Consider the following 15,163-nt stretch of genomic DNA (forward strand, 5'->3'; position numbering starts at 1 on the left):
TTAATATTTTAATATCAGTATTGACTAAATGATAGCACTTAACAGTCGGTTGTAGATACACAAACACATGTGTAAACTACTCTATATTATAAGTGTATAACAAAGATTACAGAGATTGTTAATATTCAAGTTATTTACGTTATCATGTAATGTTATGTCTGATATTTTCATATTTTATGCAATGACTACGTCAAATGCAATTTTCATTGAAGCACCTTCGCCTATAATTAATGTCACATTGGTGCACATCATTTCGAACGACGAGGAATGATCATAATCAGTTTTTTTCGGCTTACACACGTACCTATTTGACTAGGTACTCGACTAGTTTATAGCCATGCTAGAGGCTCATATTCTTGAGCAGCATTCCGTGACACACGACTTGTACTGTGACTTGAAATAGGCACACATTATTTTCACAAATATTTGTAATCCTCTATGAAAGAATTCTCACAAATTTTCACGAATCTAATCGTTGCAATAAATGGCATACCATTGTGTTGTAAACTCTATATGTTGATCAGTAGATAATTAAATGCAATGGGTACTTATTTTGTTATCGAATCAACACAAAATGAAATACTTCTACAGAGAAAAACAAAGCATTTAAGGATTAAATACTTACCTAGGTACTTCATAATCAAATCCTTATTGCGTACCAGTTGTTTGTTAAAATGATTAAAAGATTTCATTTATTATTTCCTTATTGTCGAAGTCCTATTAGTTTATAACTATCTGTCTTCGTATCCTGACACTACCAGAAATGATAAGCACCTTGGTAAACTATGGGTATCTTAATTATTTCTTCATCCTCATCATCATAGATCGTATCCCGCGTATGACACCTTTATTAATTTACTAAAAACTGAACCCTGCTAAACAAAGGCTCCGCCTAAAAGCCATTTGCTATAACTCCAAGCTTTGCAGGATACCGGAGCTACAGACTGCCTAGCGGGTTACCGGGGCTCTGGCTCAAAAAGCAGGAGAAGGAACGGGGTGGTTTTTAGTCAGTAAGAGTCTGATACTCCCTGTCGCCCGGCCCAAGGCAGTAAGTCATTAGATGATTTTCTCCCTTTAAAAAAAAGCTTGGCAGGATCACAGATAGATCTCTAAAAATTTTGATGATGCTGCAAATTGCTCATCATTTGGTGGCTGGTCGCATTTTTAGGATATATAGAGAAAAACAGGGTTCAATTCAAGGTTCAATATTAACACATATCTTAAAATAAAAATGCAAAAACATGTTGTATCGTTTCCTCAAATTCTTGCACGAAATTATTCATTTGAATGACGTCAAACATAAACTAATAAACGCACTAAAAATAAATTTCTTAACTAATGTCGCGCGTGTCCATTTGACAGATATTAAGGATGGTAAATCTGAAAATGGACGAAAATAAGGATAAAACATACAAAAACACATAATTATTCAACCAATTAAGTATAAAAAAAGAACTTCTCTCTCTTCATTTACATATCTAGTGTCTATTTGCCAGCAAGTCTGCATATATATACTCCTAATGTCTATTTGCCAGCACGTCTGTCGATCTGACAAGACTAGGTAAACCCCATTCATAACGTATCGCTTAACGCGTTCTTTTCATTCTGAAAAATATTTTCCAGTGTCGACACCTAGTTTGCTCTGTTATCGTATCTGGGGGCACGGGAGTGCCCCCGCCAAGACGAGCCAAGCGAAGCGCAAGGGCACTACCTACCTTTTCTCGAAGCGGTTCGTCGTATTTTTGAACCTTCATAACTTGAGTTTGGGTTATACCAGATAAACAAAATTTTCAGGATGTGATGTCAGTGGTAGACTTAATAAACCTCTAAAGTTTCAATCGCATAGCTCTTATACTTTAGATTTTATTGATACCTAAAATACCCCGATTTCGTCACTCACTCACTCACTCACTGATGATCAACAAAATTCTTAAGATACTTCCTGAAGTCATGGAAAACTGAAATTTGGTATGTAAGCTAGTATTGATACCCAAACAACAAAAAAATCCTAAAACTTGGAACTTTTACCCCCCAACCCCTTAAACTAGGGGGTGAAAGTTTGTTTCAGACTTCCGCAAACTCGCCGACTCGCTAGTTTGCACGTCCACGGCTTGCACGCCTACAAACTTGGCTCCACACTAGATCTGATTACTTTTTGACAGTGCGAGCTATATGGTCTCGTCTTGGCAACATTTAACATGAAATGTTTTTTTGGGATTTGTTTGTTCAGCAATGGCCACTTATGGGCTGATGATGATATTGAAAGAAAAGGAGACTCTTTTTCTACCAGTAACTTGTCACGGGTTGTTGCTGAATTCAGACGTTTCAATGTAAGCAGTTTCTTGGAAAAAATTGTAAAGTAGGTACTAGCGTTCCTTTCTACAGTCTACAGTGACGAAGTGCCGGCACAGAGACCGCGATCACGTCGCATCAAATCACCTTTCGCCCGCAATCTTACTTACCCGCTCTGCATCTACGGCATCGAATATTTAAGCAATCTTTTGCAAAAAAACACCACTATGATGTGCAAGAAAATAAGTGTAGTAAAATAGGTAATCACCGAGGTGACGCGACGTTATAGTATCGTATTTCTATGTCATGTCAACCATGTTAGCAAAGCCTAAATCTTTTTTATCAAAAACTGTTTACCAAACATATGACGCGCTATTTACAATTCTTGACCTAAATATAACGAAGAGATTACTCTACATTATGTCTACCTAGTACGAGAAGCCTTTGGAATATTTTAATTCATTATTTAATACGCTTCTTGACTCTTTTATGAAATTATCACGTGTCCAGAAGGCATTTCTTGTTTTTTTTGAGGGGGAAAATCATCCTTGTCTCAGGCGATTATGAGGGAGTGTCTTACTACCTAACTAAAAACCACCCCGTTCCTACGTAACATTCCACTGCTTTTCGAGCCGGAGCCCCGATAAACCCGCTAAGTACTCCGCAGTTCCAGATTGACGGTGACCAGAGGGCTGGCTATTTCTTCGGTCAGAAAATAAGCATTGCCATTCCACATGGCAAAATACGGTCAGTGGGAGCGTCCCTCAATGATAGTGATGCGGACGGCGATTTTTTTAGTTTATTCGTCCCTTTTTATTCATTGTTTTAGTTTATTTTAAAGTGTATATTTGATGTATTCTCAATAAACCGCACAAAATGGCGTTTTAAAGCTTGTTAACATAATTAATACTATATCTAATAAAATGTATGAAATAAATGATAAGAAAACATCGCCTTATCACTATCTGGATGCAAACACCATTCACCTCAGATTGACGTGCAATCAAAATCTTAGTTACAACAAAATTTTGTTTACATTATCACAAAACAGATTAGTTCCTACGTCATTTACTGGTACCTAAGTATATACCTAATGAAATATGTACCTAGTTGTTTACATACCTAGATAATCTTTTTAGTTTGTTAACCGTGGATTAAAATGTATATAAGAATGGATTAAACGACATCATTGATATGTATCTAAAATCTAATTTTAGACCAAACTAAATCCGGAGCTGCGGACTACCTAGGAGGTTTACCGGGGCTCCGGCTCAAAGAGCAGGAGTAGGAATGGGGTAGTTTTTAAGTCTTTGACTGCCAATAGAAAACTTGAAGGCAAATTCTCCGCTAACGTCGGTCACTGGTGACCACCGCGGCGTTCAATGTGTTAATAAGAAAGAGTCTGATTCTCCCTCTCGCCGCGCCCAAAGAGAGAGAAGTCATTAGATGATACATATACACGTTTAAAAAAAGACCAAACTAAATAATCCAATAGCTGTTTACTGAGTTATATGACTTTTTTAAGAAAACCTTGTCTCACTCTGGGATTTTCTTCTGTGACGTGGGTGTGTTAACAAACATACAAGTTTACATAATTATGTACTCATGACAACCAGACCCGAAACAACAATTTGTGGATCACACAGAGTTGCTCCGTGCGAAAATCTAACCCGCTACATGTTGCACGGCAGCTGGTTGCCCATTGCCCAGCCACTGCGCCTACCGTGCAGTCTGTTATGCTAGGTAGTCTAGTGGATTTATGTACCCATGCCATGGAATAAAGACACTAGTTTTTTCTATTCCATGTATGTACTTAAACCTACCTATACACGTTATATATTCCACAGGTAAACTTACATTGATGGATATTTTTGAGATTATATTTTTAGTTAATTATTTAGGTATGTACCATTCGTAGTCGTCTATTTTCCTGATACATCTTCTCAGAAGCCATTTCTAATATGTTTAGTGACGGTGGTGGGTTTAATTATTTAAAATACCGTATGGAGAAACCTCTTATGACTTATTTTAAACCACATATTAGTATGACCGAAATAGGCCCAATAGGTAGGTAAATATTTAGTTGTATTATGCTTCTGTAGTCGAGTACTACTTGTAGTTTCATTTAATTATGAGTGATCTCCATACTGTACATTTTAGGACAAGGAAAATCTGCAACTAACTTTTGATGATTCGGCATCACATGTTATTTTGAGAATTCCAAAAACAGTTCCGCTTCTAAACAAACTTCCGTCCATGGGGATTACCACATTCCGATCCTATGATTTATTTCCACAAATTATTTCCGTGTACTATTTCCACATACGTAGGTACTTATGTTTTTGTCTAAACTAATCAAATATTTAATTAACACTGTGTTCGCAACCCAACAATACAGTGATAAGGACCAACTGAATCGGGGAAGAACAATGTTCTGCATATTACGTTGTATGTGAAGCGACTGACGAGATTCAGGTACATACTTACTATTTGTACCACTAGGATTATAAAACTATGTTCTTTCCCGGGTTTGATTTAAAGATCCCCAGATGATGATATTTGGTACTGATATGTACCTACTACTTTAGTTTTAAGACTTATGTATAATTTTAATCAGTCACATCAATGCATCTTGAAGATAAAGAACACAGCCTACTACGATACTCACACAATCACACGCCAAGATGTGTAATTTCGTAGTAGTTTCATCATAAATCGGTCTTAGCTTCACATGTGTAAAAATATAACTATTGAAGATAATAAAACAACAAAATACAATCCAAAAAAGAAAGATTTATTTACTTCAGTAACAGTCTTAATGTTAACTCTTAAGTTAGTCCTAAGCCCCGACCCGGGCCACAGGAAGATTTCGGCTGTCCACAAACTTCACGGCCAAGTAAAAAAGTGCTATCTGATATACTCAGTGAAAACTCTTTCACTAGTTCTACGACTAGCCCACTGAGACACAAGTCCCGGGGTTCCATCGCAGTAATGCACGGTCCATCGCCCTCTGCACGGTGAATACAACAATCTGGTTCCTTACAAACCCAGCATTGCACGTCAAGCACCAGAAACCTGCCGATCTTTTAGGAACATCGCCATTATCACCATCGACACTGCGGCCACAAAACCCCCAAACGACATATAACTAAAATAAAAAAATGACTATTTACAAATAACAAAATCATTATGAATAATAATCTATGATATTTTTTTATACTTTGCTAGTTAGAGCAGCATGGAACATTAGTGATCTTTTTTTTTCTTTTACAATATAAATTATGCGATTGCAAATGTTATCTATTAAGTCTAGAATAGACTGAGAAAGAAAAGAATATAAAATAAATAGGCACCATACAAAATCGGTAAATGGAAATGAAAAATGAATCGATGTCGTATGATGCCTGAATTTACAATTATTGCATTCTCATTTGACTTACACAATTTCTAATAATTATTAAGGCAAAGTTAATATGGACGAGAGCTTTGACTAATTTGAAAAACAAAAATTGTAATATAAACCCAATTATTTGACTGATCTTGAACATTTTAGATGGCCGTGCTATGTATGAGCAAAAACTACACGCAAATGTTGACGTACAAGATGGCGACGACGATAATTTGGCGTGAACTACAAAAATGGCGACCGATGGACCAATATTTTTTTTTACTTTTCTGTAATCACATAGCAAGACCATCTGAAAATATTAAGCCTTTTAAACATAATAATTACGTTTATAGAACTCGAATACAATCATAACTTTAAATTAATTTGAAGATAATGTTATCTTTATAGGAACATTTTTAAATCTTTTGAACAGAACATGAACATTGAATGCACAAATAAAACATACATAAAATAAAAGTAATTTTCTCCCGTAGTGTGAATCTTCTTGAAGCAATCATCTTTATAAAGACGAGAATCGCTCGAAAAAGCCGAGCAATGGCAATTGCATCAGATGAAATATATTTTACTTCTCCTATTGAGAATTATCCGTTGTATAAATGCAGATCTTCCAAATTGGATGATACATTTCTTATAAAATTGCCGATTGAATCTTCTTCAATATATCACTGGAGCGTACAGCGTGTACCTCTCAGTATGAATTCTTCAAGACTGGTTGAAGTATATATTTCTTCACAATCGTGATTATTATGTATTTTATTGCTTTATTAAGCTTGATTATCTTAATACCATTATTCTTAGAGAGTCTATTGCTTAAGTATTCACTTAAATTGTGCACATATTTTCTCCACACGAAGAATCAATAAATCCTCTTCACTGCACCACTTTCTTTCTTCTTCAACACTCTTCAATTTTTTAAAGATTATTTCTCTCAAATAATCTTGTGCATTTCGCAGTATTAAACCTCATGGTCCACATATTATGAGCACAAATAATCCATCACTTATGTAGATAATCTAGGCGACAAGAAGTCGTAGTAACTAAAAAAATATGTCTCTTTTCTTTGTAACTAATAATTATGTACAATTAACACAGCCGTTTAACAGTATTTCATTTGACGAATGCTTCTGGAGGAATCTTGCCTTCTGTATTTAGTTGGTTAAAGACGAATAGAGCTCGTTGGAAGTCCCATCCTGTTTGTTCTAGGCAGCTGTAAAGAAAATGATAAAGTTAGTTTTTATTTTAGATACAGGAAAATCCAAATTATAGGGAGTATATTTGAGTCGTTCAGAGTATGCTTTGAGTCAAACAAAATAAAACCAGTGCAGTTGGAAGCAACCTGCATAAAGATGTGTTTTTTTTTTTCAGTTTATAGTTAGTTATTGTTCCAGGTCCGACTGTAAAAGCCCACGACAAAGGAATAAATCTTTATAATATTTATAGTATACTGTATTTAAAAGATACGTACTTAATACTCCAGTGATCGTTCATGCCGGTCTGTTGGCTGAGCATGGTAAGCATCATCTTCTGTGTCTCGTCCTGTGACGGCTGTACCATGGCGGGGGTCGGCGTCGGCGCAGGAGTGGGCGGAGTCGGCTCCACTGCGACTCCACTTACAAACGCTTTCTCCTCCTAAATAAAGAAAGGAAAGATAAGTTGGTAACCTTTTCTGGAATATGAATGGGACTCTGACAGAGTCTGTGTTTCCTAAATAATTTAATCCGGGTATCTATACTAATTACTAATTACTAATAATATTATAAAGCTGAAGAGTTTGTTTGTTTGTTTGAACGCGCTAATCTCAGGAACTACTGGTCCGAATTGTATAATTCTTTTTGTATTGGATAGTGCATTTATCGAGAAAGGCTATAGGCTGTAACACATCACGCTATGGCCAATAGGAGCCAAGCAGAGCGGGTGAAACCGCGCGGAAGTAGCTAGTCTTCTATAACCCGGCCGAGTGAAAAAGTTGCTTATGCACAAGCATGCAACAAAGATTTGGACATGCCTCATCAATACGTCGCCTAAGTAAACTCACAATTCCAGAGGCATTCAAAGTCAAAGTTAAAGTCAAAATCATTTATTTCAAATAGACCAGGAAGGCACTTTTGAACGTCAAAGCAGCATTACAAGTGCATTGCCAACTATGATTATACTATTATTTACGGGCAGCGCTTAACTACTGAAACTATGTATTTCTATCTTTTGCCCTACAAGTTCTAAAAAACTATTTAATCAAATCTTACCTGTTCCTTAGTTGTGTTGGTGATGAAGAGCATATCATTGATGATACAGAATCCACCGCCGGCATTGGGCACGATAACAAACGTCCTATGGAAGGAGCGAACTGGGTTGCCATTTGTTGTGGTCTCTTTGTAGACTCCGTTCATCGTCAGAACAATCATGGCAGGCTGGAAGTAAGATTATTGTAAGTACTTTGTCTTATTAAGTGTTAAAAATATAAAAGAATGCAACAACTCAATTAAATTAATATAACAATGGTCTCTTGGATGCAAATCCAACAAATGATCTGTTCGTGGATGGATGGAAGGAGATTTTGTCGGAATGCTTGAAGTACTGCGAGGCGAACTTATGAATGCTGTTAATTCCTGTTTAATTATGTTTTAATTATGTATGTAAGTTGCTTTAATTGGTTGTCTACCGTTGTAACTTTTGAATTAAATAAATAAACACTCTCAACACCATATAGTCCGCCTGCCTCCCACATAAATTCTTTTATTGCAAGCCTAGAAAATACTTATATACGCATGGTGCTGAAAGTGTTAATCATGCAATACTAAAATATTACTTAAAAATTCCACTTACAGTATAAATAAGTAGATCAACAGCGAATCCCATTAAGTCGTGTGTGGTCTTGGGCAGGTCTGAGAGGAAGGAGACGACCTGCAACCTGCCAGTGCGCAGGTATCGACGCCGGGCCTCCCGCTCCGTGATGCGCATTATATTACGACTATTTGTTATGTACGCGTTTAATCTGAAAATAATTGATGCGAAGATAGAATTAGACATATAAAGCCAAACTTAAGCGCTTTTTTAAGGGGTAAACTTCTCCATTATTGTTGTAACTGATGAGTATCAAATATGAATCGATCAGAATTGGATTCAACAATAAGTCTACGTAGTATTAACAACCTATGTCGAGACATAGGCTGTTGATAATAATGATGATTTAAAATTAATTTTTTTTTAAATTTAATTGTTTTTAATTTAAAATTAATTTAATAATAATAATTAAGTATGTAAGTAATTTAATAATAATAATAAAGAAACAAACCTTTGCGTAGCAGCATTCCTACTGTCATTGGTAAGGTAACTAGCGGCCATGGACATGGTAGCATGTTCGTGGTAGGCTTCCAGCAAGGGTTGGCGAGACTCCGCATCATAGATAGCGAAGTACTGAGTTAGGAACTCGCGAACCAAGTCTTGGCCTGCCGGGTCCACTAGGAATGACTGTTGGCGTGGTGGTAGGGTCACATCTTCTAGTACGTCGAATCCAATGGCTGGCGGCAGGTCCACTCCATCCTGTTGTGTATTTGTTTTTGTGAAATATGCAAAGAAATTTAAGTCATGACTATTTGATGTTAATGATTAGTTTTGGTTAATCTGAAGTTCTATTATAGTTTTAAAGAGAGATAGCTATACTTACGACCGAATACTAAAACGCTACTCAAATTTAAGTTGTACTTAAATCTCGTGCTATCTCTATCATTTACAAAGAATTTGTAGGGGCAAAACTATATTTGAGAGTGTCTTAAAATTGAGTGACGTTTGAGTTCTAGACCATTACATTTCCTAATTATTATTATTTAATTTTACATTTCATAATACAACTTCAGACAGTAATGTTATGTGAACAGGATTAGAGAAAGAGACAGAGAGATATAAAGGTGTTAATGAATGAAGGATGCAATGATTTTGAATTTGTTTTACAGCTATCTTCGATGACCTATTTATCTGTAAGCCAGATTACTGTTGTTCAGGCCATATAAAATAGTAGCCTAATCCACTGTTAAGTAGGATATTGAAAATAGCTGTAAATAAAGGTGGTTGTTAATTCAAAAGAGTTCCTATTTGCTATCACAATAACAAGCAAAATACTTTTATCCATGACAACCGGAATATTAAGCATTTTTACTATTTTTAGTAAACTTGTGCTTGTCATAGCAAATAGGACCTTACAGCATCCTACCGTCATTGGTCAGTTGATATGACACCTCAATCTGGTTGGTTGACCTGCCACATGACATAATATATTCAAAAATGTACAAAAAATATCCTGAAAATACCATCACTCACCAGTTTCGTCAGCTTGGGAAACTTCTTCCGCACATCACTGGAGACAATACAAAGAATATGGCAATTTCATGACACATGGCTCTGAAACTCACGTCACAGATTACTTTCAGTTGGGGGTTTCCATCATAACATAGTAAAACCATCACTGTGTTGATGTGCGAAAGAGATAGGATTATTTATCAAGTATATAGATCTATCTCTCTCGTTTGTTGTCAATGATGGTTTTATTATGTTACAATACGCCCCAGAGTATAAAAGAGACAAGCTAAAGTTACTAAGATAAAGACATTTTGGAACCATCAAATAGCTTCACTAGAGGACTGACTGATAGGCGGACTTTTGTAATAATATAATATTGGCTTGACATTCAAAAATGCCTTCCTCCTGGTCTAATTGAATTAAATAATTTTGACTTGAAAAGGTACTGTCAATATCTGATTGTATTTGTACTCTGATCCCTTCTAGAATGATACCATGATTCATGATGGTGGATTGTCTCTTATTCTCCATATTCAAATTAATAAATATAAAAAATATTTAGTACCATTCTAGCAGAATTAAGGTACAAAAAGCTGCTGAAGTTATAACAAAATCTTGAAAGAAAAATTAACTTGAAATAAATCAGCTCAAGTTTCTTTCTTGCAGTTTAGCTTGTCCCAATTTATACTCAAAGTACATAACAGTTAACTTGGTTTATCATGGATATATTTTTTGATTCATTTTACTTGCAATAGTACTAGTTGTGTAAAGTCTTATGTACAAGATTATCATCAATCTTATAATGTAACATATAACTTAATAAATAAGTATTCTCTTTGTGTAACAAATACATTATGATATACAAAATATTACATGTTATGTTATGTTACACAGATTGTTTTATGTTATGTTATAAAATTCATGGTATACTTGTACCATAGGGCTTAGTACGAGATCGAAACGAGAACGCGTTTGGCGCTGATTGGTTGGTTAATTCACGCCGACCAATCACGGCGCCGAACGCGCTCTCTTTTCGTTTTCTTTCAACATAAAGCAAACTTGTACTAAGGGGACAGTATTTATTACCGATCATCTTAAGTTTCTGCGAATGCGACGAAATATTGACGTAATGGGTAATGACGTCATATTACATTTTCCTTATATTTTGCAGTGTGTGATACATGACTCAGGTGGTTATCGAAACATAGGTATAATAAATTGCATAACAATTATTATTTGGTACATTCTTTGGACACATTTTGACATTGTAGTAGCAAGGTAAAAGGAATCATAGAAATATATTTAAAAGATAGCATTTTTAAGACTTGACAGGATGAAATCAGAAAGAGAAAATAAGTTGAAGGTTGCCTATAACTAGAAATAAGGATAATATTTCCATGGTACAAAAAAAAACTTAAATGCCAAAATTTTTGGAAAACTCAGACTGCTAAATAAGCAACCATGAATACCTGACGCGAAATACTTTGCGAAATATTGCAACCATATAAAAACTTTCTACAAAATGTTAAGCCGATATCCTCATGCTATCTCTGTCATTTTCAAGTGGTTAGAGGGGACAGAAATTCTAAGAATTTTTAAGTAGAGCAATGTTTGAATATTTTCTACGATAAGAATTTAATCAGGTTCATATAACTAGTCTACTATGTAGGTACACAGAAACAAATGTGATCTTTTTTTTTATTTTGTATTTTTGTGAACATTTTTAATTCAGTTTGATCAGCTGAATTGAATACTTCAACCTTCTGTCCTTCTAATGCCCATAGTCATAAATTATACAAAATTAAAAATAATTCCCATTTATTTCTGTTTTCCTACATTGTGACATCTCAAAAGTTATCACATGTTTCTGATCATAGCAGTTCTATTCACATTTACAAAATTCATAAGATATTTCAACTATCGATTTTGTATTTAAGTTTTTTTTTGTACCATAACGTTATGAGGGAGAATGTTATGAAATGCTATCATTGCCACAAATACTTTGCAGGTACAGAACCTGCTACCAAGCTTTTGCTGTAAACAGAGCTCTGTTGGTTTGTTGGAGAAACGGAGTTTCTGAAACTTAACAAGAAAATAGCAGCAAATCTGTCTTAAGATCCTTCACAAATAGAAGATGCATAGATAGTCAAGTATTTCTCACATATTACTCGACAGTTTTGCTCCTATTTGAATAATTAAACAATCAAATCAATCAATACATAATTATAAAGCAATTTTGTATTGATCATCAGCATGAATTAATTTACTAATCATTCGATTTATTCACTCGTAACTTGTAACCTCCATGTAACACCTAATCTTCCTCGGTGTTCCATATCAAAGGTTCTCAAGCTATCGCTAATCCAGCATAGTCAGGAATTTTCAACCTGTAAAAGTACTACATTACACTACCTGACGTAGATCTCATGGTCGCTAAACCTGTTCAGCAAGGGGTTGCCTTTCAGGTACAATTCCACCAGTGGTAGCGCCTTCAGTGGTTCCAGGGATCCGAGGAATGGAATCTAGAAAGAAAAATGTAATACTATAGGCACAACAATTCTATACATTTTTACTAATTGCTGGAAAGTGTCTCACACCCATATTTTAATATGTTAATTGCCATGTCACATACTGGTGACCAACGCTTAGCGGAGGATTGCCTTCAATAGTTTTTTTTCGGCAGTTAATGCTTTAAGATCAATATCTAAGAAGTATTATTAAAATACTTATTATTGTTACAGTTCCAAATCACAAGTTTTAACTCTTAAACAAGAAGACACTTTCGTGGCCATTTACATCAACACACACTGCAACTTTATTGTTAACTAATGTGTGATTATAATAATTATAATTATATAATAATGCCAGTTTAACAATGACTGATAAATGTCTTAATGTAAATAACTTAAATGTCAATTAACTTATCCCCCAATTTAACTAACAGAAACCTAGACATTGTGAAACAGGTTGTTTATCTGTAACTAGCTACTAGCCACTTTCGCACAGTTTTATCCCTTCTGCTCGACTCCTATTAGATATACCTTCCTCAATAAATGCACTATCTAACACAAAATAATTATTCAAATTGGACCAGTACTTCCAGAGATGATTTCATTCATATTACTGAGTGTATAACAAATAAGATTAACAACTTACTCTGTTGTCACCCATATACAGGATCTTCAAATTCTTCAACTTGTTAGGTAGGACCTTGAGGTGCTCGATGCCATGGAGTTTGTTATCATTGAGGTTCAAAGCCTCAAGATCCGGAATGTTCTCAGCAATAATATTGATAGCTTCCAGCATCACTACTGGGCGGAATAAGGCACAAAATATATCTGCCAAATCTGAAAAGAATGTCAATAGTAATAAAAATCACTTATTCTTTACATACATTGTTCACAGACATTTTATATGATATTGAGTTATATACATAATTTGGTGATTCCGATTAAGTATACAAACAAATATCCCAAAAAAATGTTGCTTAGATCTTTTAACTAAATAACCTTTTAATAATAGAACAAGGCATATGTTTGTTTGACTTTCAAATACCCTTTTCAGTCTAATTGAAATAAAAATAAATGCATCTACTTTGACTAGTTGTAACAGGTATATAATAGATAACAATGAATTCTAATAAGCATTACACTGATAGTGTGTACTTAGATAACAATTACCTAAATTAGTCATCAAAGTTAGCAAATTCCTTACCTGGGTCTGCATGAAACTTTGTCAAGTCTAATGCCTTGGTAGCAGCATTATATCTCTTGGCCATAGCCAATTTCATTTTCTCCTTCAGCTCAGCATCAACAGTGACACTTGGAACAGCATTTCTTACAATAACCATTAACTTAAACCCATCGGACATAGTAATCTTTCTGTCAGCTTGGAAGAGTTTCTCAGCGAGTTTCACATCATCCACATAGAAGACAGCAGCATTTCCATTGATTTTGTAATAGTGGGGCACAAAGATATCTGGCGAAATGAAGCTGAGCAGTGTCCTTAGAATCACATCTTTCTCATGTTTGGCTCCATATGGTATGATAATCTGATACCAGGGAAGAGGACCAGGGACAAACTTCTTTTTGTTGATTCCATGGCCAGACCTTGGCGCCGGAGAGTTCAACCGGCCTCCACGGCCTCTAAATGCTCCTTTGCGATGTCCATGGGGGCCTCCAGCAGACCCGGTCATGTCGATATCATCATCCAACAACAGTTTGGCATTGTTCCATTTATTTTTTCCTTTATTCGTGCCCGGTTTAAAACTAACACGCCTCGTTCCAGAAGTGTGCATGCGGTCATCATGTTCTGTAGCAAACAATAAATATTTTGCAACATTGCATCACCAAATGGGAAAGTACCATGGAAAATACCACAATCAATTTTATTAAAATTACACAAAGTAAGTAAGAAAATAAAGTGCAATCACTTACCAAAATGTTCACTGTTTTTGAAATTTCTTATCCTTCCGCCGTTTTTAGGCATGGTTCTATTATAATTACGGTGAATATTGACGAATAAACACCACAGTCACAAAATGAAGTAAGGTTAAAAGTTATGACGCACAACGCGTTCTAGAGTTCCACACCGAACCTTAGATCACTTCAGCCAAAAAAACGCGAGTAACTATTATTCAATGTTCCCAATAAATATCGAAATTTTAGTTTCTAGGGAAACCTGCAACTTATTCGTGATATTTATTATTTATTTTACTACAGATATAGGATACGTAGCACAATAAAAAGTACGGACCACAGCCACGGACCGACCAAAATTGACCGAATGAATGAATGAACAAGATTTGTAAAAGAGACTTTCCATTCATTTGTTACCACAGATAAAAAATGAAAAAAAATATATAATATGACCTTTTGTCTCATCTAGTTTTTTATTAATGTTAGTGTTTAATCTGTTAATGTGCCTTATTGGTAAAAAAAAATTAGGACGGGAACCCGCAAAATTAATTTTTTCTTACATTTTTTGCAATTTACAGCTCGATATTGGATTGTAAATTATAAAACATAATATAATTATTGCCTTGTTATAACGAACAGTATAACTTAGTTACATAAAAGGCATATTTTACTTTTTACGTACATTTTACTTAAAATGTTGCGTTTTATTATATTAAAAAACTGGAAGAAAAGCTTTCCTTTACAGGCGGTA

General features: G+C 35.0%; 1 protein-coding gene across 1 annotated transcript; it reads right to left on the bottom strand.

Annotated features, from left to right (window-relative positions):
- Positions 1-5,065: 5,065 nt before the first annotated feature.
- LOC118267405 (nuclear RNA export factor 1) lies at positions 5,066-14,772 on the bottom strand. Its single transcript, XM_050694047.1, has 10 exons — positions 14,431-14,772; positions 13,709-14,305; positions 13,151-13,341; positions 12,407-12,516; positions 10,016-10,052; positions 8,994-9,241; positions 8,525-8,693; positions 7,945-8,109; positions 7,167-7,330; positions 5,066-6,908 (listed from the first exon to the last, which is right to left on the bottom strand). Exons 1-10 carry the CDS (start codon positions 14,480-14,482, stop codon positions 6,809-6,811), a joined length of 1,833 nt encoding a protein of 610 aa, XP_050550004.1. The 5' UTR covers positions 14,483-14,772; the 3' UTR covers positions 5,066-6,808.
- Positions 14,773-15,163: the final 391 nt, after the last annotated feature.

This window comes from Spodoptera frugiperda, chromosome 6 (assembly GCF_023101765.2).
Source record: "Spodoptera frugiperda isolate SF20-4 chromosome 6, AGI-APGP_CSIRO_Sfru_2.0, whole genome shotgun sequence".
Taxonomy (NCBI): Eukaryota; Metazoa; Arthropoda; class Insecta; order Lepidoptera; family Noctuidae; genus Spodoptera; species Spodoptera frugiperda.

Excerpts from the sequence above, each read along its gene's own strand:
- LOC118267405 (XM_050694047.1), bottom strand. The coding sequence starts at position 14,482 with ATGCCTAAAAACGGCGGAAGGATAAGAAATTTCAAAAACAGTGAACAT. Across the intron at positions 8,110-8,524 it reads TTGATCTACTTATTTATACT|CCTGCCATGATTGTTCTGAC; the intron begins GTAAGTGGAATT and ends TCTTACTTCCAG. Across the intron at positions 7,331-7,944 it reads CCAACACAACTAAGGAACAG|GAGGAGAAAGCGTTTGTAAG; the intron begins GTAAGATTTGAT and ends TTCTTTATTTAG.